This window comes from Phycodurus eques, chromosome 11, assembly GCF_024500275.1.
Source record: "Phycodurus eques isolate BA_2022a chromosome 11, UOR_Pequ_1.1, whole genome shotgun sequence".
Taxonomy (NCBI): domain Eukaryota; kingdom Metazoa; phylum Chordata; class Actinopteri; order Syngnathiformes; family Syngnathidae; genus Phycodurus; species Phycodurus eques.
The window spans coordinates 3,567,181-3,592,593 of NC_084535.1; the positions used below are offsets into that span (position 1 = coordinate 3,567,181).

The 25,413-nt window shown below is 40.3% G+C and overlaps 3 protein-coding genes across 11 annotated transcripts in view; all 3 read left to right on the forward strand.

The window, feature by feature from the left end:
• LOC133409496 (pantothenate kinase 1-like) overlaps nucleotides 1–11,757 on the forward strand; it is a 30,311-nt gene extending 18,554 nt beyond the window's left edge. For 3 of the 6 annotated variants that reach the window (XM_061689572.1, XM_061689573.1, XM_061689577.1), the window contains one exon: nucleotides 11,546–11,757. In XM_061689572.1, coding sequence (XP_061545556.1) covers nucleotides 11,546–11,662 — 117 coding nt within the window. In that variant the 3' untranslated portion in view covers nucleotides 11,663–11,757. Of the gene's footprint in view, nucleotides 1–247; nucleotides 5,103–11,545 lie in introns of those variants that run through there. The other 3 variants (XM_061689574.1, XM_061689575.1, XM_061689579.1) reach the window with 1 other exon arrangement.
• Nucleotides 11,670–19,024, forward strand: LOC133409495 (monocarboxylate transporter 12-like). 2 transcript variants are annotated; one of them, XM_061689569.1, is made up of 8 exons: nucleotides 11,670–11,872; nucleotides 14,532–14,635; nucleotides 14,727–14,870; nucleotides 15,491–15,586; nucleotides 15,660–15,819; nucleotides 16,920–17,546; nucleotides 17,814–18,073; nucleotides 18,367–19,024. In XM_061689569.1, the coding sequence occupies exons 1-8, from the start codon at nucleotides 11,754–11,756 to the stop codon at nucleotides 18,564–18,566; spliced, it is 1,710 nt and encodes a 569-aa protein (XP_061545553.1). In that variant the 5' UTR covers nucleotides 11,670–11,753; the 3' UTR covers nucleotides 18,567–19,024. The 2 variants fall into 2 exon arrangements, with proteins under 2 accessions (XP_061545553.1, XP_061545555.1); XM_061689571.1 differs by lacking the exon at nucleotides 15,491–15,586.
• A 436-nt stretch (nucleotides 19,025–19,460) lies between these two features.
• LOC133409717 (uncharacterized) lies at nucleotides 19,461–25,154 on the forward strand. Of its 3 annotated transcripts, XM_061690123.1 has the most exons (7): nucleotides 19,461–19,570; nucleotides 21,005–21,488; nucleotides 21,573–21,743; nucleotides 22,682–22,812; nucleotides 23,728–23,854; nucleotides 23,928–24,018; nucleotides 24,093–25,154. In XM_061690123.1, exons 2-7 carry the CDS (start codon nucleotides 21,012–21,014, stop codon nucleotides 24,110–24,112), a joined length of 1,017 nt encoding a protein of 338 aa, XP_061546107.1. In that variant the 5' UTR covers nucleotides 19,461–19,570; nucleotides 21,005–21,011; the 3' UTR covers nucleotides 24,113–25,154. The 3 variants fall into 3 exon arrangements, with proteins under 3 accessions (XP_061546107.1, XP_061546105.1, XP_061546106.1); XM_061690121.1 differs by having other exon boundaries at nucleotides 21,005–21,743; XM_061690122.1 differs by having other exon boundaries at nucleotides 21,005–21,743; nucleotides 23,931–24,018.
• Nucleotides 25,155–25,413: the final 259 nt, after the last annotated feature.

Below are 25,413 nucleotides of genomic sequence, written 5' to 3' on the forward strand. Positions count from 1 at the left end.
TTGAATGCACGATGCTGGTCAAGGAAGATCCAAATTATTTGTTCACAAAATGCTAGTTGAAACTAATATCCATCATATGTTTACGAAACTAGCTAACCTGAGAAGGTAACGTAGCGGTCTATACCTTCACTGTGCTTCTTGTCTAACGTCATAAACACGTGGACTCACATACATCAATTGAACGTCATTTTGTTCACAAAAAGCTGCTTCATTGAACCAACACATACGTTTCGGCGGTTCCCCTCAGGGTTACTTCGGAGCTGTGGGCGCGTTAATGGAGCTTCTCAAGACCACCGAGGACTCCTGAGCTGCCTCCCTCCCTTCAGTGCTGTGATGTCATCAACACTGGAAACACTGCAAACGCTGCAGAGGCTGCTAAAGGAATCACTGCGAGACACGAGAATAAGCAAGAGAAACTGGGGAAAAGCCATTGGGGAGCGCCTGTACTTAGCCATCAAACCGTAGAGGTTGTACTATTGTAATTGCTAATTTATGCTAATTGACGCTGTCTTTGCCTGAGTTTTTAATGACAAGCTACTGTAGCAGTTTGCCCCTGGTCAGTGGGTGGCTTTTTAAGATGAGAACTCAAAAGGGGATTAGCCTAAATGTGGTTAAACTAATGAGAACTTTGCCCCTATATGGTCGAATAGGAACGCCGCTGCACATGGCCTTTTTTTTTTTTTTTTTTTTTTTTTTTGCCCAGCCTCCTTTCCTGATTCCCAGTGTGGACCAACAGTGTGTCTTCTCCCGAGCTACGCTTCAGTTAGCATCTCTTGTTTTTTTCTTTCATCACCTTGCCTTGTTTTACTGCCGCCGAGATTTTACACACCACACTATTCAGACTAAAAAGTCATCTCTCAGAGCTTTTCAGGTCACGCTAATATGTTAAAAGGGGAAGTGACCAGAGGAGCTAATCAAGTGGTCAGCGTCTTCACTTGGCACGCCGGCTCGTTAATCAACGCGAGCCGATATCCTAATTGATGTTCAGGATGTCGAAATCAAAGTCCTTTGTTCGCAACAATGTCGTCAATTAGTCCTGTCAAGCTAACGGGCAAGGGAACACAAACAAGAAGTAGAAATCCTGCCAAAATAAACAACGCTAAAGATGGCCTTCTGTGTCCATTGGTCGTAAAAGATGGCGCAAACCATTCAGCAACTAGCGCGAGATGTTAACATCGCAGTAGATGCTGTTACAAGATATACAAATCCAACGTTTTTTTGTTTACAAAAAGGTGGCCATTAGTCCTTCAAAGCCAGCAGCAATGGGAACACAAACCGCAAGTAAAAAAGCTGCTAAAAAAAGCCTTCGCTGTCTGCTTACCGCTAGTTTGCTTAACCATTCGGTGGCTAGCCCAAGAGGCTAACCAAGCAGCCAAAAATCTGGTCAGTAGTCCTGTCGGTGATCCTGTCAAGCCAACAGGAATGGGAACAAAACCAGGCAGTAGAAATCTGCCAAAGGATCCTAAACATAGCCTTCCGTGTCCGCTAAATGCTTAAATGCTCAAAGTGGGCCATCTCAAGCTCCTCTGCCACTGCCCTTACACTTTCTGCCACACTTCTTTGTGCCATCTACCCTTCGATTAAATGCCTCTGAACTATTACTGCTGACACACTTTAGCATTTAGCTCTAGCACTAGAGGTTTCATCCAAAAAAAATGTTCCCTCCCAGGTGGTTCTTTTGGGCAAGTCTTAATAATAGTCATGACGTTGACGCTACCATAGGTACTCAGCGTTAGCGTAGCATCTTAGGTTTTGCGTATTTGCGGTTAGCATGTCTACACATACCTTGTTCGTTGGTGTTCTGCACCCTCACTTGATTGTCCAGTTTGCTGCCTTTTTTTCCCTTGTCCGCTTGAATCGAAATGCTTCAAAGTTGCAAAAAGATTGAACTCCTTGCCACTGTCTTCACGGCTCTGTCACACTTCTTTGTCATCTAACCTTCAGTAAAATACCTCTGTAGCATCACTCGCCAACACATTTTAGCATTTAGCTTTAGCATTAGCACTGGTATCTATTTTCATCAAACTATGGTTCTTCAACCCCCAGGGGTATGATTTATTTCGTCATGTAAAAATCCAATGTGACCCAAAACGTCGTAACTGTAACATAACCACAGGTAGTTAGCGTTAGCAGAGCGTCTTTGATTTAGTGCGTATGTCGATTAACAGATCAAGATGTACCCTTTTTTTTTTTTTTTTTTTTTTGCGCTAGCCACTTCCTGTTTACAATCTTCCAACCAATGAGAGAAGAGAGCGATCTCTTGGTTGAACCAGGGTGGAAACACACTGACTATATATGATACTACTAGACTAAACTGAAGCTGTGGAGTCCACCATTTTGTGTAGTTTTGCTGTTCTCTCAGACCACTGTGTCACCCTCCCCCCCTTTCAGCCCGATTCCTCCCACCTTTATTGACATGTCGCCCCCTTCGCAGCTAGCTCACAGCTAGCGAAACGTCTCAAAGGTTTCACACACGTTAACCATCAGCCAGGAACTGATAAAAACTGTTTGTGTTTTCAGTCCTGCACCCACTGTGTCTCTCCACCACTTATTACGCATTTTTGTTGTTGTGCTCGTTGCCTCAGTGAAGCTCCAGCGTGACCTCGAACGCTGACCTCGACCCCCCCCCCCCCCCCCCCCCCCCCACACCCCATTTAACGCCATCTATTTATGTCCATGCCTTCATGTTTGTGACCTCATACCACAGTGTCTTTTGCCTGTTTCATACGGAGACCCCGCAAAACGGTTCGGCATGAGAAGTGAATGTCTGGTCTTCCCACCCCCATCCGGCCTTGCCTTTTTATACAATCCCGCCTCTGATACGACCTCCGACAGGTATATCAAACAGTTGTCGGACGGTGACTATTGCTTTCAACACAATGGGACGTGAAAAGCGAGTGTCAGGTCTTCCCACCCCTGTCCCGCCTTACCTTTTCACGCAGTCCCACCTTTGTTACGGTTATGATACTACCTCTAAAGCCGGAATATTGCCGAATAGATCTCCCCCTCATTCCATGCCAGTGCTGTAGTCGTCTTGTAACGTGGTGGTACTAGAATTAGAAAAGCCTCAACAACCTTCATCAGCTACTGTACATACAACTGGACTATTTAATTTAATTCTTATTGTTATTAATATATATATATTTTTTTTTTCCATGTTGGTTTACAATTTCCATTATGACGGCAAACATCCGCTAGATATGAACACAATGGCATCCTGGGCGGCCATTTTGTGATTAAAAACGTAAAGTACACTACGAATTATATATGGTTAACATATAATGTTATAGTCACAGGAATTTTAGGAGTGGACTTTTAAATTTTATTTCCGGGAAAAAGCCTGTAATATTAGGTGGACGCACAATCTATTCTAATTAGATCTCATTACGATAATAATGCTAACAGATCTATTCAAGTATCACTATATTAATTCTGTTTGTAGTGTCTGTTTTCCTAGTGTAACTCGTTAAGTTGTGTGATGATTTCTGTGTTAGCATCAATGCTAACACAACAAACCGCTGGGACCATGTCAATATTTAAACATCTGTTATGCCCGTGAGCCATTTGGCTATGCAGTAAGCATCTTAACGTATGGAAGGCGTTTGAGCATCTTTCATATCCATTTAAGATCTCAATACAAGTACGCTCTTTGTCCTATGCTAAAAACGACCACTTGGATATGCAAGCGTGACAATTGGAGAGAGAACTCCTCCTCCTTTTCGTCTTGTTCTGCTGATTTTTATTTGAATGCCATTTAAGGCGATGTTTGTTTGTTTGTTTGTTTGTTTTACCTTTTAACACCAATTTGGGTGGACAAACGTGTCTCGACAAGTGCTATGTATCCAAGTCGACCTTACTTGTCGTGACGCCTCTTGCACAACTTGAACATTTTTTTTTTTTTTAATGCCTCATTGGTTGTTAAACAAACATCCTGTTGACTTGTCCAAGCCTTTAAACTAAACGATACTGAGGAGAAAAAGTTGATATAAATGATTGTCCGGAATGCTAATTAGTTGTGTGCGTGTGTCTCTGTGTGTGTGTGTGTGTGTGTGTGTGTGTGTGTGTGTGATATACACACACAGAGGTTTTTGTAAATATGAATAATGATGATCTAATCCACACCAGCAAGCTGTCATTTGTTTTAACTTGGCCAGCTTTCACAAAACATCTCCTGTATCGTGATACACATGATATCGCGATATATACAGAATGATTGATATCGTGGAAGAAAATCATCTACAATCCGTGATGATGACTAGGGAAGTAATGAAAACTTGCGATATAATATCACAATATTTTTTAACAATACAAAAGGGTACACATACACATACAGCAATTGTGTGATAATTGATATGTGGGAAGGAAACTATGTAAGCTACTGTGCGTCACGACGTGTAACAAAGTTAAACTCACGATACAACGTTATCATGTTTTTACAATGATACCAATGGTATCACGATACAGCGATTTGCATAACAATTGATTTATTGGGTGAAAAAATATCAATACATTTCAATGTTTGTATTTTTCCTAAAGCACAAATTCTATCATGATTGTAATATGAATTTATATATTGGAAGAAAACAATGTATGATGCATTGTACATATTTAAGAATTTAAGGAGAATGTGATTATTTTCCTACCACACTAATGGTAACGTCACTTTTCCAACTAGACCGAAGATACTGCAATATTTTGGATGTAGTGGAACACAATTGTGTACAATATCTATGATATATAAAAACTATGTTTTTCCAACAATATCAATGGAGTCACGATACAGCCATTGCGCAATAAGTGTTATAATGGATTAAAATTATCAATGACAAATCACGATATTGATGTAACTAATCAAAATGCAACAATATTGTTGCAGTGATAGCAATGGTATCACGGTACAGCTCCATATTATGTCAACTTTAGCATTTATTTTGGGGGTTGTGAAGTAAATAAGTAAGTCTTGTTTGTTGTTTGAGATGTTTGTGAAAGCTGCCGTTGGTTGTTTCATAATTTCTGCTCCTTTTAACACACAGAAAATGCCATGTGCAATGTATATGTCATGATGTGAACAAGACTTTTTCTCAAAAGGAATAAAAGTCAAACTGGATGAAGTCACTTTTCTAATCTTTGTTTGAAGCATGTATCTAGCAATTTATTTTGTGGGAGTCAACGTTAAGAAAGTCAGATAAGAGGCTAAGCTAACACACACACACAGTACTGTATAGTGTAGTGTAGTGTTGAGAATAATGCAGGGATTCTCCTCCCCCCGCTTCTCACCGGCACACACGTGAATATATATATGTTGTTTGCTCAGCCACTAGTGTTGCAGAACACCTTTACGGTGTCGCGGCAGGCGCAGAGAGACTCAACTCCTCCAGGTTTCTGGAGGCATGTTGCCCGGAAACTGATGTAAGTTAAATATATTATTATTATGCAAAGTTAATTTAAAAAAAAAAAAAAAGTCCATTTGTCTTTTCTTTATTTTTTGTAACCAATTTTGTTTTTGTCATGTCACTGACTTTTTCCTTTGTATGTGTATTTATTTGTGTCTTGCAACATTTCAACCAATAAGCCAACACTGTATAAAACTCCATTCAAACTTTCTAAGTCAGTTTTTATGTTACAAAAGTAATTCAATTGCAGTTACACTTGTTTTTTGCTGTGATGTAATAATGTGAGTCATTATGCATTTGCCAAGATTTAATTTTTTTAAATCCACGCCAACTAGCGTGGACGCAGCATGGTGTCAAAAAGTACGATGATCATGGGGGATTTTCACAATAATACGGGACTCAAACAAACATTCGTTGTGCTTGTGAAAAGAGCTACACGGAGATTTTTTTTTATTTTTTTTGCGGATTTCTTCAACATAGTACAACCAATAAACCGACATGCTACCTGTAAAGCTATATGTAAATTAAAAATCTATAATAATTTCACCTATGAGAATCATTAGAAATGTATGTTAGGTTACACACTTTAACCTAGTGGCAACCACACAGTTTCTTTAAACGCATCCATGTTTTCGCAATACAAAAAGTTGTTTTTTGGTAGCTTAAAGTATGTAGCTAAATATTGTGTCAGCTTGCTAGCTAGATTTATGTTAGAAGCTAACTAGTTTTATTTATTAGTTTCAACCTGTTAGCTAGTTTTTACGGTGTTAGCATATTTTTATTTTATTCGCTTTTTATATGTATGTTCTGTTGCAAAATTTTTGTTGGCTCCATCCTGCTGGCTAGATTTATGCAACTTGTGCATTAGTTGTCTTCTTAATAGCTAGATCTTCAGTAACTATATGTTTTAGTAGTTTCAGCTCGTTTGATTGTTTTTTTGCATTGTTTATGGTTATTACCTGGAAACTAATGTTATGTCACTTTAGAAAATGTGACGTTACATTTGCGTTAACATTTAGATTGCAAATGTTATGTTACTTTGGCGTGTAAGCCTACAGCGAAATCTTTGTGAGCTTTTTCAACTGCAGTTTTATTACTAGCATTGACTTGGTATCTAGTTTGTTTATTAGCTTTAGCCTGGTAGCTGGTTTCACATTAGTCACAAACTAGCTGTATGTATTAGTTAAACCGAGTAGCTCATTTTAGGTATGTAACTAATTATGTGTTAGCTCCAGCTTGCTAGCTAGAGTTTCATTAGTCGCTAGGTATATGAGTCACAGCTAGGTAGTATTTTTCCCTACTTCCGTCTACGTGTTAACTGTCTTTATTTATTAGCTTTTGACCGTGTAGTTGGATTTACATTTGTAGCTAAGTAAGTGTGCAACAAATAGTCAAAAAGTTTATTTACTAGCTTCAGTTTTTATTAGTTTCAATCTGTTAATCACTTTTATGTATGTTCCTAAATTTGCTGGTTAACATGGTTGATCACTGGCTTCTACTTGGTCACTAGCTGCATTTACTGGCTATCAAAAAGTATATCACTAAATATATCTTAGCTACAACTTAGCTAGCTAGAGTTAGTATATTTGGTCAATTTATATATTCATATTTAGTAAAGATTGAGTATTTCGATTTAGCTAGATTTAGTAGCAAACCTAATTTTGACTAACTAGCTACTTATTAGCTTCGAATTGGTAGCTATTCTAAGCTATGTCGCAAAATATATCTTTGCTGGCTAGATACATGAGTAACCAATAATGTGCGATGAAGCTAGTTAGCAATTTAACCTACTAGCTTTTAACTGCTAACTTATTAGTTTCGACATGAGAGCTAGTTTTAGTTAGTCGCTAACTACAGCTAGCTGGCTGGATTTACACTAGTAGCTAAGAATGTTTTCTTACTAGCTTCATCTTAGTTACTGGTTTATTAGCTTTAACATGGTAGCTACTCTCATTTGGTGAGTTTCAGACATGTTGAGGCCACCAAGAAGGCAAGTGAAAATGTATGTATTTTAGGGGTCCCTAAAATGAACACCCCTCCCCCAAAGCCCGCTCAGTAGAGTCTTCTGGAAAGCCCCTTTCATCAGTTTCATTGATCGACATGAAATTAGGTGAACATGTCAATCATAACAGGACGCATGAAAAAGTCTCAAATGTCCCAAATGGAACAGTAGTCTGCCATTTTGGTTTGAAACATTCATTTTGTGCAAAATCCAGGGATCGTACTTTAGCAGTTGATCCAAATGAGTTCCAATCGGGAGCAGGTATCCTACACAGACAGGCGAGGCTAAATTGCCAGGTTTTTTTAAACCAGTGCCATCCCTTGTAGGCGAAGCATCACGTCAAATGACGAAGAGGGCCAAACATGAAAAAAAAGGACCCCTTGTGTGTTTTGGTGTGAAAAAAGAAGCCTCCTAGCCAGCTGTGCTCTATTTGCATTGAAGCCTTTCAGAGGAACTCCCATCATGCATGAGCTCCAAGAATCCACAGTAGCACGCACGCACAAACACACACACACGCACACATGCCTGATAACTAAACATTCAAAACAACCGTGTTGGAAAAGTTTATGCTGCGATGAAAGCAAACGGGTCAAAGCTCAAGTTTTTGTTTTTTTCCCCTTTTTTGTTTTTTGCTTCATCATCCCTTGTGGCTGCGAAAGGTTTTCCGGGTTGTGAAGTTCGCCCCCGTGTTGATTGACAGCAGTGCCGATGACAAAATGTGTGCTTATTTACACAGATGTCGCACATCAAGCTGATGCAGCAGTAAAAACGATAAATTGTGCTTCACGGCAGAAGCAAACAGGCTATTGCGCACATTCTTAGCTACTAAGAAATAAATCTAGTTAGCTAACATGAGCTACTAGGTCCGACTCTAAGATAATAAATACAAGTAGGTAGCATGTTGAAGCTAGTAGTAAAACATGCTAAGTGCAATATATTTAGCTACAAGGAAGTAAGTCTTTCTATAACCCCAATTCCAATGAAGTTGGGAGGTTGTGTTAAACAAAGACAGAATACAATGATTTGCAAATCATGTTCAACCTATATTTAATTGAATACACTACAAAGAAAGGATATTTAATGTTCAAACTGATAAACTTGATTGTTTTTAGCAAATAATCCTTAACTTATAATTTTATGGCTGCAACATGTTCCAAAAAAGCTGGGACAGGGTCATGTTTACCACTGTGTTACATCACTTTTTTTTTTTTAACAACATTCAATAACCGTTTGGGAACTGAAGACACTAATTGTTGAAGCTTTGTAGGTGGAATTCTTTCACATTCTTGCTTGATGTACAGCTTCAGCTTCAACAGTCTCTTCTCATGTTGTTCAACAGTTTCACTCAATAAAAGTCGAAGGTCCAACTCCCCAAAAAAAAAAACAGTCCGGGGTCTCCGTTGTCATATTTTACGCTTCATAATGCGCCACACATTTTCAATGGGAAACAGGTCTGGACTGCAGGCAGGCCAGTCTAGTACCCGCACTCTTTTAATACAAAGCCACGCTGTTGTAACACGGGCAGAATGTGGTTTGGCATTGTCTTGCTAAAATAAGGCGCGTTCATGAAAAAGACGACGCTTGGATGGCAGCATATGTTTCTCCAAAACCTGTATGTACCTTTCAGCATTAGTGGTGCCTTCACAGATGTGTTAGTTACCCATGCCATTGGCACTAACACAGCCCCATACAATCACAGATGCTGGCTTTTGAACTTTGCGTCCATAACAGTACGGATGGTTCTTTTCCTCTGGCCCGAAGGACATGAAGTCCACAATTTCCAAAAACAATTTGAAATGTGGACTCGTCGGACCACAGAACACTTTTCCACTTTGCATCAGTCTATCTTAGATGTGCTCGGGCCCAGAGAAGCCGGTGACGTTTCTGGGTGTTGTTGATAAATGGCTTTTGCTTTGCATAGTAGAGTTTCAAGTTGCACTTACGTATGTAGCGGCAAACTGTATTTACTGACATTGTTTTTCTGAAGTGTTCCTGAGCCCACGTGGTGATATCCTTTAGACATTGATGTCGGTTTTTGATGCAGTGCCGCCTGAGGGATCGAAGGTCACGGGCATTCCAGATCGGTTTTTGGCCTTACCGCTTACATGCAGTGATTTCTCCAGATTCTCTGAATCGTTTGATGATATTATGGACCGTAGATGATGAAATCCCTAAATTCCTTGCAATTGTACGTTGAGGAACATTGTCCTTAAACTGTTGGACTATTTTCTCACGCACTTGTTCACAAAGAGGTGAACCTCGCCCCATCTTTGCTTGTGAATGACTGAGCAATTCAGGGAAGCTCCTTTTATACCCAATCAAGGTGCCATGTGGGATGTTCCCAACAGTTGTTTGATGAGCATTCCTCAACATTCTCAGTCTTTTTTGCCACCTGTCCCAGCGTTTTTGGAACATGTTGCAGCCATAAAATTCTAAGTTAATGATTGCCTGCTAAAAACAATCAAGTTTATCAGTTTGAACATTAAATATCTTGTATTTGTAGTGTATTCAATTAAATATAGGTTGAACTTGATTTGCAAATCATTGTATTCTGTTTTTATTTATGTTGAACACAACGTCCCAACTTCACTGGAATTAGGCTTGTAGCGAGGACTGTATAAGTGACATAATTGAGACTAAATACCAGGTCGTAGCTATTAAATAGGGCAAGTTACCAACTTGAAACTGGTAAATAAAGATGCTAACTAGCTGTATCAGACATATTTAGCTACTAAGAAGAAAATTAGCCGACATACTGAAAAGTAATACAAATAGTTCGCTACAAATCAGTTATCAGTTATACAAATTGTTACAAATTTCTATCATAACAGGATGTACAAAACTACAAAGCTTCACCAAAAGTGATCCCGTCCTGTTTGTTGTGGTGTGTTGCATCCTCATCTTCTTTAGTGTCAGGTGTCCTCAATAACAACACAAAGAGTGTGCTTCTTTTTCAGATAGAAATAAACGGTGGGCGCGGGCATTCGTGGAAAGAGTGTCAAACTTCACAATCCCTATTGTGAAGTGTGTTTGTGTAGGTCAGTGACAAACCTCTATCCCGTCTGGGTTTGTTAGCCGGCAGGCTGTTGCATAAGCGAAGTGGTGTGACTCACAGCACTTGCAATAGTGTCTATACGCATGCCGGGTGATAAGCCGCAAAACAACCCACTGACCTCTTCTTGGCCAAGCTGTGTGACACACTATCAGCTTTCAACTGAAAAATTTCCGTCTTCTCAGGTGGTATCAGAACGATAACAGAGGTGGGACACTTAATTCTCTTCTGCCAGTAAAAGTTTACATGTTGCTACCTTTTTCAGTGTCGCTGTTCAGTATTAACAGCATCGAAGCGGAATGGGAAAAAAATCAACTTTGTGAATCCCTGTCACAGGTTTTCGGATGGGAGAAAAGAGTGAGACATTGTTCCGCCTCTCGTACAGCTCTCCAATGACAGAAAACTGTCAGGAAGTAGTAACAGAGCTGTTTAACAGAGGCCAATTCTGTGTCTGTCCTGTCACCATGTATTTGGTGGAAGAAATGATTGAAACATTGTCCCGCCTGTATTACGGCTCTCCAAAGGTGGAAAGTTGCCGGGAAGTACAATCAGGGCATAACAGGAGTGAGAGTCAGACTTTCTGTCAGAGTTTATCGGGCGGGAGAATTGAGTAAGACATTTTTCCGCCTCTATGTGGCTTTCCAAAGTCATAAAATTGTTTGGAAGTAATATCAGAGCCTTAACCGAGGCAGGAGACCAAGTCTGTACTGTCTCTGCCACCGTTTATTGGATGGGAGAAGTGAGTGCGACAGTATTGGAGCCATAACACAGGCAAGATGCTATGATGACAGGGGCTGGAGTGTGAAATTTAACACTTTACACTCACTCCTCCCGTCCTGTTGTGTTTAAAGCAATATCCCACCATCACTGGGTTCTGTGTGAATGGCATATGCTGTTTATCCCTGTAAAAGAGGCCATTATTGCCTGAAAAAGTCAAATATTTTCCCGTCTTTGTTGTCCTGTAAGTATGCAATTCATGGACATTTGTAAAGCCTCAAAGGCAATAATTTTATTTGGGTTGCTTTCTCTGTGTGTGTGGGTGTGTGTGTTTGTGTGTGTGTGTGTGTGTGTGTGTGTGTGTTTGCGTGTGTGTGTCAGAGAAAGAGGAACCGGAGGCGGGACAGAGGAAACAGAGGAGGGAACCTCGGGAATCTCCTTCAGATCCTGCGCAACTTCACAAAAGTGCCGACCAATGCAGAAGAGCTGGGCAGATGAGAAGCTGCTGCCGACGTTGTGAGGTGTCCTGAGCCGAGGCCGAGAGGGAGGGACCACTAATGACAACTCTCCCCGTGATTGGTCGCAAGCCATGGCTGTCAGCGTGCAGGAGAAGCCCCGCCAGGGCCAGGTGACCGAGGAGGGTGGCTGGGGCTGGATTATCGTCGCTGCCTGCTTCCTCGCAACCGTCTGCACACGTGCAGTCACCAGGTGTGTGGATAGTATACACACATAGTATATACAGTGTACACTACGTGCGCATGTATGTATGTATGTGTGTGTGTGTGTGTTGTTGTGTGGAGCGGTGTAATGTGGGGTGTGGTCAGTCCCATAAAAATACAAAATAAGTGCGATCAGTCCCACAAAAATACAAAATAAGTGTGTGTGCGTTCCCTCATAGTTGCACAATGGTGACCCCACAATAATATAAAAACAAGAAGTGTGTAGGGTCCTATGTTAATAAAAAACAAGGATTAAGAGAGAGAGAGAGAGCGCTCCAAGACAAGTTAAGATGTGTGTGGTTTCCACATTGTATTCTGCACTGGTAGCCACACTATGCAGTAAAGACAATAAATCATGTGTGAAAAAAATTTATTCATTCTTTAATTTTAGGCAGCGCTTATCCTCACTCGGTTCGCGGGCGTGCTGGAGCCTATCCCAGCTGACTTTGTAACTTTTCCTTCATTTGTCCATAGTTTTAGTTTATTAGCGCCTCTAAATAGTCTCTCACTTAGCAGGTGTTCATTCCTGAACAGCTTAAAGTGTTACTTTGTTTTTTCCCCTCCCACTAAGGCTATGAATTCCTGCTGAGGTGTTTCCATATTGATACTTTTTTTTTTTTTTTTTTTTTGCAGTCAGCACATTTCCATCACACAAAGTTATGAATTAAGTCCTCCAAAGTGCACTTGTGTTGTTTTGGTAGTACTAGTGTCTCCTCTTGAAATCACAAAAAAGATAAAGAAGTGAATGAGGGACAGGTGTCATTTGATAACCTCCTCCGACTCGTCCCTATCGCCCGAGACCGACCAGCAGAAGACGTGAAATTATATAAGCGTGCTTATACAATGCCTCATAGTCCACGCACTTCCTGACCCGACACGTTACTCAGGGTAAACATTACTGGACTTTCTATTCGCCTCATTAGTATGCAACAACTGTTTGTGTTTCCAGAAATATAAATGTCATGCAAGAATAATTGTAACAGTGGAAATGATATGGTATGTCATCCATCCATCCATCCATCCATTATCTGAACCGCTTATCCCCACAGGGTCGCGGGAGCGCTGGAGCCTGTCCCAGCTATCATCGGGCAGGAGGCGGGGTACACCCTGGACAGGTTGCCAGCCAATCGCAGGGCACATATAAACAAACAATCATTCGCACTCACATTCACACCTACGGGCAATTTAGAGTTGTCAATTAACCGACCACGCATGTTTTTGGGATGTGGGAGGAAACCGGAGTGCCAGTGTACTGATGCAAGAAACCTCAAAAGATTGATAATTGATACTACTGTATCCATACTGTGCTGTAAGAGATAATGATATAATGCATCAAAACAATGATATTTGATACTGGAATGTGAGGGATAATAATATGACTGATCGAAACACTATAGATATTTGATTCAGGTGTATCAGTATTACGCTATGAGAAATAACAATATGATACATATCGATATTTGATACTGGTATATCGATAGTGTATTGAGAGTGATAAACGATACCACACATCAAAATATCAATATTTGACACTGGGTTATCAATACTATGCTCTGAGAAATAACAATACAACGCATCAAAAGATTATCTATTACTTGTGTATTAATACTGCTGCATACAGATACATATTGATATTTGATACTGGTTTATTGATACTCTGATGTCAAAGGTAACGACACAAGTCACATCAAAACACTGATAATTGAAACTGGTGTATTGAATACTGTACTAACTATATATTTTTCTCACTAATCACATTTGAGCACATATACATATCAAAGGGTACCTAGGGGACTGGTATGGGGTCGGGAGGGTGTGGGTGTCGGACCGGGTTTCAGCACATCTGTGCCCCTCCGCCCTGCCTGCCCCCCTGGATTTTAAATGCATCATACACACCCATGGTCTGTAGCACTACAGCCCATGGAACATCCATTCAGCCATCCATTTTTTTTTACCACTTATCCTCAATAGGGTCACGGGCTGCTGGAGCCTATCCCAGCTATCATCGGGCGGGAGGCGGGGTACACCCTGAACAGGTCACCAGCCAATCGCAGGGCACATAGAAACAAACAACCATTCGCAAACATTCACACCTACGGGCAATTTAGAGTCTTCAATCAACCTACCACGCACTTTGTTTTGTTCGACTGATGGACTCTGATTCTCAATAAACTTCAATTATAATACTAAGTAACCATAGCGGAAGCTTAAAAACTCCACTGTGACACAGTAAAACTGTTCCGGCATAAAAGGGATACAGAGCCTCCATTCTGCTTGACATAACGGCCGAACAGGACAAAAAAAATAAAAATAAAACAAAAGATACTGTACTAAGAAATTAAGCAATATGACACAAACTATGTTTGTATGTTTTATGTTTAACATTAAGGACTGCTTTTATATGGTGCTCTTTTTTTTTTTAAATTGCCCTATGGGAGCGGTTGAGATTCATCTTATAAATTGTGCCTAGCAACAAGCTGCAAAAGAATTCCAGCAATTAAGTTGATGATCTACAGTAAGTTGCTGCGAGATGGCTAATGTTCATGGACGAGTGGCAATAAAAGTTACCGCACTTTCTTATACAAACTTACGACATGTTTTATTTTTAATTCTTAATGCACGATGATGTCCGCTGTCCGTGTGTTCAGATGTGTTTCCATGTTCTTCGTGGAGTTCCAGCTGCACTTTGAGCGAGATTATTCCACCACAGCCTGGATCCACAGTCTCGTTGATTGCACCACTATGCTCTGTGGTATTAAAATTATTCTTCTTATTTTTTTTTTATTGAAAAGTGGTAAAAACAGTGTTGTATTTTGCTCAAGTCAGACATCATGTTTTTGCAGCCCCTTTGGGTGGTTTCCTCGGCAACCGTCTGTCGTGCAGAGCCACAGTGACACTCGGGGGTCTCTTGTCCTCGGTGGGTTTGGTCCTTGGCTGCTTTGCCTCCACTCTGGAACATCTCTATGTCTCTCTGGGAATCCTTACAGGTACGTCCTTAGGACGTAAATATGAAAATATGTCATACTAGAGGTATAATTGTGTCCTTAAAAAAATAACAATTTGACATATCCAAATATTAATATTGTATTTTGTATCTTTACTATACTCTAATTGATAACAACACAACTCTTCAAAATGAACATATTTGACACACACATTTTATAAATAATTGATATCGATATTTGATACGGGTGTATCGATACCACACACTGCGCTGTGAGAAATAATGTTACAACATAGCTAAATATTTACTTGATACTAGTGTATTGATACACTACTAGTAGCAATGACAATATGACACATCTAATTATTCATATTTGATACTGGTGTATTGATAAGATACTGACAACAATCCCATGCGTATTGGTAAATCAATACCATTCATACGACATTGTAAATATAAATTTGATACTGGTGTATTGATATTGTACAGAGAGATACAGAGATAATGATATGACATCAAAATATTATTTGATACTGGTGTATTGATGCTGTACGAAAACAAAAATATTTGATATTGGTGTGTTGATAATATGCGATCGGTGTTAACTGCGGCATGTAATGAATCAATATTTGATACTGTTGTATTGATACTGTTCTCTTTTAGGTATGGGCTTTGCTCTGTGCTACACGCCGTCCATCGCCATGGTTGGTCGTTACTTTAGTAAGAAGAAAGCGTTGGCATACGGCATTGCCCAGTCTGGTAGTTACTTCATTTTGTTCTCCCGCTTTTCAATCATCCCGTTCCGTCATTATCGTCACGTTCTGCTATCCAGGCAGCGGCATCGGGACCTTCATCCTGGCTCCGGTGGTGCAGCTGCTCATCGACCATTACTCGTGGAGGGGGGCCATGCTGGTCCTCGGGGGCTTCGTCTCGAACTTGTGTGTCTGCGGAGCTTTGATGAGACCAGTGGTGGAGCCCAGTGAGAAGCAAAGGTGGGATCTGTACAAATAGCAAACTAAATAGCAAGCCCGTTCGCTCATTTGGAATCAACCAGCAACTGTGAAGCACACAAATTTAGCTCATATTTGATACAAGTATGTTGATACTGGACAGTGAGAAATCATGATATCATGTCAAAATACTGAAATGTGATCCTGAACTCGATGATAACGATACAACACATCGGAATATCTACATTTGATATTGGTGTATCGATACGGTGGTGTGAGAACTCACTATATCATACATAGAAATATGTATATACCTGTTTATTGATAGTACTGTGGATACATTAAAATATTTATATTTAATACAGGTGTGTCAATACTGGACCTTGAGAAATTAAGATACATAATAAACATCAAAAATGTCTAGTTAAATGATTATGTGATAATTTTATTTAAATGTTGACATTTGATACTGGTGCATCAAAACTGAACTGTGACCGATAATGATACAATACTACAAAACATAGATATGTCATTATGGTTTAGAGATACTATACTGTAAGAAATAATACATCAAAATATCACTATTAATACTGTTGTGTTTGTTGATACTGGACTGTGTGAAATCATGATGTCGTCCATGATAATATCACTATTTGTTACTGGTATATTTCTCAGAGATAAAAATACAACACATTTTAAAAGATTTTTTACTCGTGAATCGATACTGGACTGTGAGTGATTAGGATTGGACACATTTTGATACGTTTGATACAGGTGTATTGATAATGTATTGTGAGAACTCATGTTATGTATATCAAAATACTGACCTTTGACACTGATGTGTTGATACTCCACTGTCAGCATTTATGAGTCCACACATCAACATACCATGGAAAATATTTATTATTTTAAATAGTTAGCTAGCTAGTTAGTTAGCTAGCTCAGCCCGCTATCTTCCGCGATTTGTTGTAGTTTAAATTCAATTCCATTTGCCCTACTTGGTACATAGGCTACCCCCCACAAAAAATGTACACTCTGTGTATTAAAACACACTGTCTTAATGCTAAGCTAAGCTAGCTATTCCATTGTTAATGCTAGCACATATTGCTAACTCTTGTGTGTTTTTTTTTTTCCTTATGAAGGATGTCGCTGGAGTCCAAAGACGAATCCAAAGAGGTCCCAGCAAAGACGCAAGAAATTAGCAACCTGAGCTACACTGAAGGACTTCTGATTGCGAACGGAGTGCTGAGAAACTGCCAACTGGAGAACAGCAAGCTCACTGAGGTTAACAAGCTAGCTGAGGCTAACACGTTAGCTCTTCTGTCCAGCGGGCCTGGTGTCAGGCTAACGGATCTTAAGGTAGCTGAGTGCCTTTTACTTAGCAACACACTAACGGCGGCCATGCTCGGGGAGCTAGCCGACACTAACCTGGGTAGCACCGTAGAGAGTCCTAACTTGAGCAACAGAATGGGCGTCACAAAGACAGAAGTTGTGCCTTCTGAACCTTTAGTGACAGCTAACATCGACAGAGGTCGTTGTTACTGCCTCCAGCGAGGAGAGGACTTTGGCTTCTTGGTGGTTCCGAACTTCCTGGTCCTGGCATCGTCCTTCCTGTTCCTGGCGTATGGTTGTAGTACTCCGATGGTCTACCTGGTTCCTTACGCCCTCAGCAAGGGATTGGAGCACAAGCAGGCCACCTTCATCATGTCCACATTTGGAATTAGCGGTATTGTGGGTAACATCACCTTTGGTTGGATCACAGACAGGAAGTAAGTAGCGTCTTGCCACATTTACAAAATATTTGATAAGGATGTATCGAGACTCCATTGTGAGAGATCACAATATCATTCAACAAAATATCAATATTTGGTACCTTTGTCTTGATACTGTATGTAGTATGAGATATAATTATATAATGTATCAAAATATTTATATTTAATACTGTTGTAGCAGTACTGAAGAGGAAGTGTGAACAATAAGACACATTATTAATACCACAATACATATTGACATTTGATACTGTTTTTTTTTTTCAGGTATCTGAAACGGTATCGCATTCTAAGCTACATTCTAGCGATCGCGGTGGAGGGCCTGAGCTGTCTGTGTGTTCCGCTCCTCCACTCCTTCGCCCCTCTGAGCACGTTCGCCGTGGTCTACGGCTACTTTGACGGCGCATACGTGGCCCTCATCCCCGTGGTCACCTCGGACGCCGTGGGGTCCGCTTACCTCACCTCCGCCCTGGGCGTTGTCTACTTCCTGCACGCCGTGCCTTACCTCGTCAGTCCACCCATAGGCGGTGAGACTTTGGGTTACTTATTATTTGATTATTAAAAAAACAATTTCAAAAATAAAAAATATTAACAAGATAAACCTTTTGATCAAATGTTTTAATATTTTTTATGAATACATTATAATCACATTTAAAACTATTTTACATAAAATACACTAAACTTAGTAAAATAAGCATTTTAATGTGACATTTGATTAATTATAATAATTGAGAGGTAATAAAAATAAAGCATACAAATTAATTATTATTTTGCTTTTGAAATCTATGTCAGCTAATTGGGTTTGTGTGCCTTTCTTCAGGTTGGTTGGTGGACATGACTGAAAACTACACGGCGACCTTCTTGGTCAGCGGCGCTTCGTTCATATGCAGCGCTGCCATTCTGGCGGTGGCCATGTTGGTCCGACGTAGCCGTCGGTCGGGGCTGAAGGCGCCCTGCCCCGAACACGCCCCCACCACCACCACCTCCGCCCCCGCTGTTTGTCATCAGGACGTCATCTAAGCGTTCAGATGTGTATTTTTGTTTGTAATAACCAAACACTCTTAAAAAAACACTTTTTTTTTTTTTTTTTACAATTGTTTGACATTTTTGTATATGCAACTGTGAAAAATAACGATACTACACGTCAAATTATCGCCATTTGCTATTTGTGTATTGATACTGTACTGTGAGTGATAAGGATACAACATATCAAAATACAATATGTGATACTGGTGTATTGGCACTGAACTGTGAGTAATAACGATATGACACATCAGATTATTGATATTTGATACCAGCGCATCAATACGATATGTCACTGAAAAATAAAATAAGAATAAAATAAGAAAATAACAACACAAAACATCACACTATTTGTATTGACATTTTTTGCCATTTTATTGTGTCATTGAATTTATGTACTGAACTGTTCTTGTATGTTGTAAAAAAAATAAAATTCACAGGACCAAACATGCTGTAATTGAAGAATACACTGTCTCCGTGTTGCGTTTTTATGATATTTATGGATTGTACAGTATGTTTCCTACAGTGTTTCGAACGTTCGCTGACCAAATACAGTGAAACAGGTGGACTATTTGTTGCTTTTATCGATTATAAGCCATGTCGAAAAATGGAAATAATTTTAATGATGTAATATATTTTTCATAATAGCATAATATTAATATTAATCTAACAATATATTTAAAAAATATGAAAAACGTTCCTCTCTTTATGAGTTTATAGTTGGTTTTCCCATTGTCCAGTAGAGGGCGGTGTCAATGTGTTCAACAGCACTAGTGTAAACAAAGATCGTCTATTCAAACATACTCTTAACTTTGAGCAAAACAGCTTCTTACTGGTAGAAGCGCCGTGAAAAACAAGTGAAACGACTCACAAGTAAGATGTCTTATGATATTTACGACCATCTCGGTGTGACGACGAAGAGGTCAGCGCTCAAAGGCGATGGCTAAATTGCTAATCGGATAAAACACACAGAGGAGAAAAAACACGAATAAGCTGGACAGGTATATGATTTAAAGTGTCACTTTGCGTTATTGGGCACTTGTAAATGGCGTGTTTATTGTTTGGACTGCCGTCCGGAACAAGGCTGAACTGGCTAACTTGCTACCTAGCCGGCGGCTAATCATCAATCTGCGTTTTGACAAAATGGCAGAATGTAACATGTATATCATTAGGCGGTATTTTCGTCAAAAAGTTGACTTGATAGTTGGTGCCCCCTTGAGTGTGTTGCGTTGATTGTAGGTTTCACATTCAGGCACCCGGGACACCTGTTCAATCAACCGATTAGCGATCATGCTAAGCTACTTACACGGATGGGACTTGTTGTGTTTTGACTGTCATATAAGTAATTATTATTATGTTAACCTGCATATTCTGCCTTTGCTGGGTTCTGTGTTTAAAATAACAAACAAACAAAATAAAAAAAAGATATGTTATGGCTCTGATGCTGGCACTATACTGGATCCTGGTGTAATAGAATAAAAAAGTGTCCCTGTGTGAAAGTGCACAGTTACCTTTGCTGTGTTGTGTGTATTATGATGTTCTGTTACGGCTCTGATGAGGCCATTTTGAAGGATCCTGTGCAAAATATGCTTTTGATAGTAAAAGCTTAATTTTCACCCTGCAGTGTCATTTGCTGGATTCTGTGTAAGAGAAACTTTTGACTAATCACTGGCATTTTCCACAGTGTCGCTGACAATATCCTATTCCGCAATATGTTCTGCAGTGTCGTTGTGTGAAAGCACACACAATTTCCTGCCTTTACTGGGTTCTGTGTGAAAGGCAAATGCGTATAATTGCCAGATCACCTTATGCGGCCATTTTTCAGGATCTCTGTGTAAAATAATCTTTTGATTGTAATAGTTTTTCACTGTATGAAAGTGAAACCTTGCATAGTTCTTTTGATATCCTGCCTTTGCTGCCTTCTGTGCGATATGGGAATAAATGCCTGACTTGTTATAACTCTCTTTAGTGGCATTTCAGCATAAAAGAAGCTTTTGACCATTAAAGCCATCATTTTTCCGCAGTCCCGATGTGACGGCGACTCCAGCCTTCGCTGGGTTCTGTTTAAAAGGGAAGGACGGATACATTCCGGCTATCTGTTACAGCTATTTTGCAGCATGTCTGGGTAGAAAAAGGCTTTTGGCTGTAAAAGCTGGCATTTTTCTGCAGTGTAGCTGTTTGAAAGTGCGCACACAGTTGCCTCTACTGGGTTCTGTGTGAAAGGCAGATAAATGGCCTTCTGTTTGAGTATCTTGAGTAATCGCTGTGTCAAAGAAGTGTTTGGCTGAAAAAGTCTGCATTTTCCACCTTCCTTTGCTGGTTGATGTATAAATATGTAATGAAAAAAAAAAGCAAAGGTGGATATGTTTTGGCAATTTTTCTGGATTTCTGTGTGAAAATACTAAACTAATCCTTGTGGTCTTCCTCCTCCAAAGCGAATGAATGGAGCCAGACGTTCTGACCTATCAGCACGCAGCAGCTCGCCCGCCATTGGACGATGACATCGGGGAGGCGGGATCAGACGAGGAAAAGTTCCGGAGTGTCTCTCGCGGCCTCGCTGCTTACACCGATCCACCGTTCCGCCTCAAGTGCGGCTTTCTTCGGCAGACGGAACCGCCCGGCGGTCCGCCTTGGCCACTCGCCAACGGGTTCTGCGACACCCCCGGGGACGAGGCGGGATTCGCCGATTTCGCCGTGTTCGCTGAGCAGGCTGCCGACCCGTGGTGTTGCGGCTTCGCGGGAGCTACGATGCCCTCGAACGGTCTGAGGGAAGCACGAGACGTCATCATGGACTCCGAACCCACAGCGTCTCTGCGCCGTCTCCATCTCAGGACTCGGGACGCTCCCCGAATGTTCCCCACCTCCGGGGATCAGGACTCCCTCTCGTTCAAGGGTGCGTCTGAGAACTCGGAACCCAAGGTGTCCTCGCTTGCTCCCCACGAGCATCACACCGATGTTGACGGTGAAGAACACATGGTCAATGACATGTGTTCCGCATCTCAGGGAACGTGTCCTACCTCTAAGCCGTCCTCGCAATTCCTCGCCGACGACTCCGGCGGTCCGCGGGGTCTCCCCCCGAGCGACAGCTTCGCGGACTTCTGCTCGGCCGCCACGCAACAAGCTGGCAGCGAAACGTGGGCCCACTTTAAAGACCAGGGCGACCGCACGCAACAAGTAGGCAGCCTTCGGGTGGTCGAAGGCTCCGTGAGCCGTGGGTTGGGCTTCCACCAAATCATTTGCATTCAATTATTATGTCATACCATTTTATGATATGACATAATACTTATCATAATGTCATATCACTATTTATTATTTATTTTCAAGTGCATACAGTCAGCCCCCATATATTGGCGATGTAGAAATAATTAAAAAAATTTAAACGCTTAAGATGATTGGGACGACATATCCATCACAAATCCAACATCCCTGCATGAATAGTTGTTTAAAAAGAAAAAAGTGTATTATTATAGGGCTTTTTTTTCTTTTTTTTTAAAAAGAATAAATGTTTTTTTTTCGAGAATATAGTCGTAATTTTTTTGGGGGGGGGAAAAGGTGTCTTTTTCAGAATTAAAGGCATAACATGACAAGAATTCAATTCTACATTTGAAATTCATTTGTTAACTTAAAATATGACTTTCTTTCTTCATTAAACTTTGACTTTAATCTCCAAATATTACAACATTATCTTGGAAAAATACTTACATGGAAAAGGATGACATACTGTGGCGACCCCTAGCGGGACAAGCTATAAGGAATGGAAGATGATGATGACTTTTTATCCTGACAAAAAACGTCTTCTCGAAAAGATTCTTAAAGAGACTTAAAAAAAAAAAAAAAAAAAAAAAAAGTATTATTCTCATAACATTCAGACTTTGTCACCATAACATTTTTACTTTTTTTTGTTGAAAATAGACAACTTTTTAATTCCTATGGCATTTAGGTGTACACATGGTGGTTAATATATTTAATTGATGTTAGGATTATGAGGGGTCCCTTGGTAATGTTGATATAGATCCCTATACCCAAAAGGTTTGAGAACCACTGCTCCAGGGACACTGAGCATAACAGACTGGCAATGCCCACTTTACTAACTTTTATTTCCTGTCCACCAGCTCCTCCGGGCGTCTTTTCCCGAGATGGAGGTCCCATCTGTGAGCAAGGAGGATGAGGAGGAGGTGCCCAGCTTGGAGGCACTGCTTCTTCCTCGACATCTCCTTGACTGCGAGGAGGGCACTGTTGAGCGGTAGGACAAAGAAGAGCCCTTTGGGAAAACATTTGGGGTTCAGATTTACCCGTGAAGACTACATTTATAGTAGTGACCAGCAAGAAGAAAAAAAAAAAAAAGTTGTATTTAAAAGCATAGTTTATTTTTCTTTTCCAAATTGAAAGTGCCTCGGATTAACCCCAAATAAAGTTCAGCTGTCTTCATCATATGTCTGGGCACAGTATGGCAAGACTGAAGCCTTATCGTACAAAGAAAATCAACCAAGCCGGGATACATTTTGCAAATTACACTTGAAGTCTTGTAAACGGATGTGGGAAAATATGAAACCAAGGTTGCACTTTTTTGGCCATAACTCCAAAATGTATGTTTGCCGCAAACAGCACTGCTCATCACCAAAAGCACACCATACCAACAGTGAAGCTTATACTTCTCGTACTTCGGGGCCTTTTTTTTTTCTACAGCTGGAGCTTGGGCCTTAGGCAACATGGAGGGAATTGTGAACACTTCAAAATAGCATTCAGTGTTAGCAAAAAATGTTAAAGCTTCTGCTAGTAAACAAAAAAATGAAAAATTCCAGGAAAAGCCTACAAGAACAGCTGAACTCACATTTAACGTTTGTTTGAATGTGATAGGGCAATTCTGACTACCGCCACATCCCCAGTTATAAGGGTGTGCACACTTGTGCAACCACATTTTTGGCTTTTTGTTTCCTTTTTGCCCTTGGGGGAAGCAAAATCGAGTTAGAGGTTACGTTAATGGGGAAAAATGTGGAATTGATTTATCGTGGTGTCATTTTTTCATACAACAAAATATGTTTGAACAGAGGTGTGCAGACTTTTATTTTTTTAATATCCTCTCTATATTTGACTCCACATTATTTCATCATAGGACACTGCCTGTTGTCGCAAATTTCTTTTCTATACGTTTTGCCAGGGCCCAGCCAGGCTTTTGGCTCCCCCACCAGGACGCGCACTTCGTTGCAGGCCTCAAGTTCCAGTGGGGCTCATCCCGCGCTAACAGGACGCTGCTCAGGTGTCTCGGCGTGGCCTCCAGGAACGCCGTGAGTTTGTTTAGTTTTATCCAACGCTGTTACCATCCATTTTAAAATGGTACTTTTTTTTATTTTATACTAGCAGCCCAACAAGGACTGTTATCCAGAACACACAGTAACCACCTCCAGGGCCCAAACTCACACACGTGGGCCTCTCAAACAACTCAATGCAAGTATGTGGAAATATTAAATATTCTTCTGTCAATGGAAACCATGCGGCTTAACTGTTGTCTTTTTTTTTTTCTAGCGGAGCAGCCCAGGCCTTAGCAGTTCTCAGGTGATCCTCGTCCTGTTAGTCATCTCACTGTGTTCTCTCCCCTCAGGCAGAGGTTGGGAAAGTTGTTGCAGAAACGCTGAACAGTGTAAAATGGTTGTTATTTTTAGATGTTAGATGCTATTTCTTGTATCATTCATACAGTGTACAATCTTTTCCGGGATCTGTGAATGATTTTGTGATTTAATTTGATAATCAAAAGAAACCACTTGGCTGTGATAGGACAATGCAAACACAAAATGGTGCACTCCAGCAACCTCAGAGTTACATGACTTTCTTTGTCGTCAACTTTAATGGGTCCACACCCTCTATTTGTTCATTTATCTCTTAGTTATTCTCTATTTCCTGTCCACTGAAGTATTACGCGTACGGGCATGCCAAATCCCTAGCTTCTCAGTGTTTCATCATGAAGATTTTCCTATCCTTGTAAATATTTTTTTTCCATCAGGATAAGATGTGCCTTTATACGCCATCAATTGTATCCCCCCCCCCCCTCCGAAAAAAAAAATATTTATGAATTTTGTTTTTTGTTTAGTTTTTTTTGGGACCTGTTTTTACTTGACAAATTATTTTTGTTAAGTCTTCAGGTTTATTGCTTCAATCCAAATGGCATGCAGTACAATGCAAAACTGTAAATAGTGAAATAAATCAGAGGATATACTTGTGGCTTGTTTAAACTGTTTCTACAACAGTTCCGCAACCCCTTGTATGTGCGGCACATTTTTTGTGCCTTTTTGATGCTTTATACACATCATATTTCTGGATTATAAACCTGCAATATTTGGCTACTGCGATGGCATGGACTCTTAAAACGCAGGCAACGTTATCAAGACTGAAAACAATGTATGAAAAACATCCACTAATTGCGCTTTTTTATTTACCATTTAGAGATGCTGTATATCTATATTTCAAAGACCCAATCTTGGCTATCATGATGACAGTCAGGCAGGGGATTCTTAAACGGGGTTGACAGGCGTTACTGGCAAATGTGAAATTTTGAAAAATAAAACTTTGACCACAACTACTTTCACTACTTGTGCCCTTTTGACAATTAGGGACACCGTAATTCTCTAACATTAAAAATTTTTTGAGTAAAAAAATATTTGTCGAAGCAAACCATTTTGGGGGATACAATGGTTGTTGTCTTTCTTACACATAGCAACAGGAACTCTGAAATGGATTGACACGCGACACTGTCGACTTCTTTTTTTTTTTTTTTTTTTACCCTTTAGGACCACTAATTCTGCAGTTGATGAAAATTCAGAATTTTGTGGGTTTTAAAAAATAGAATTAG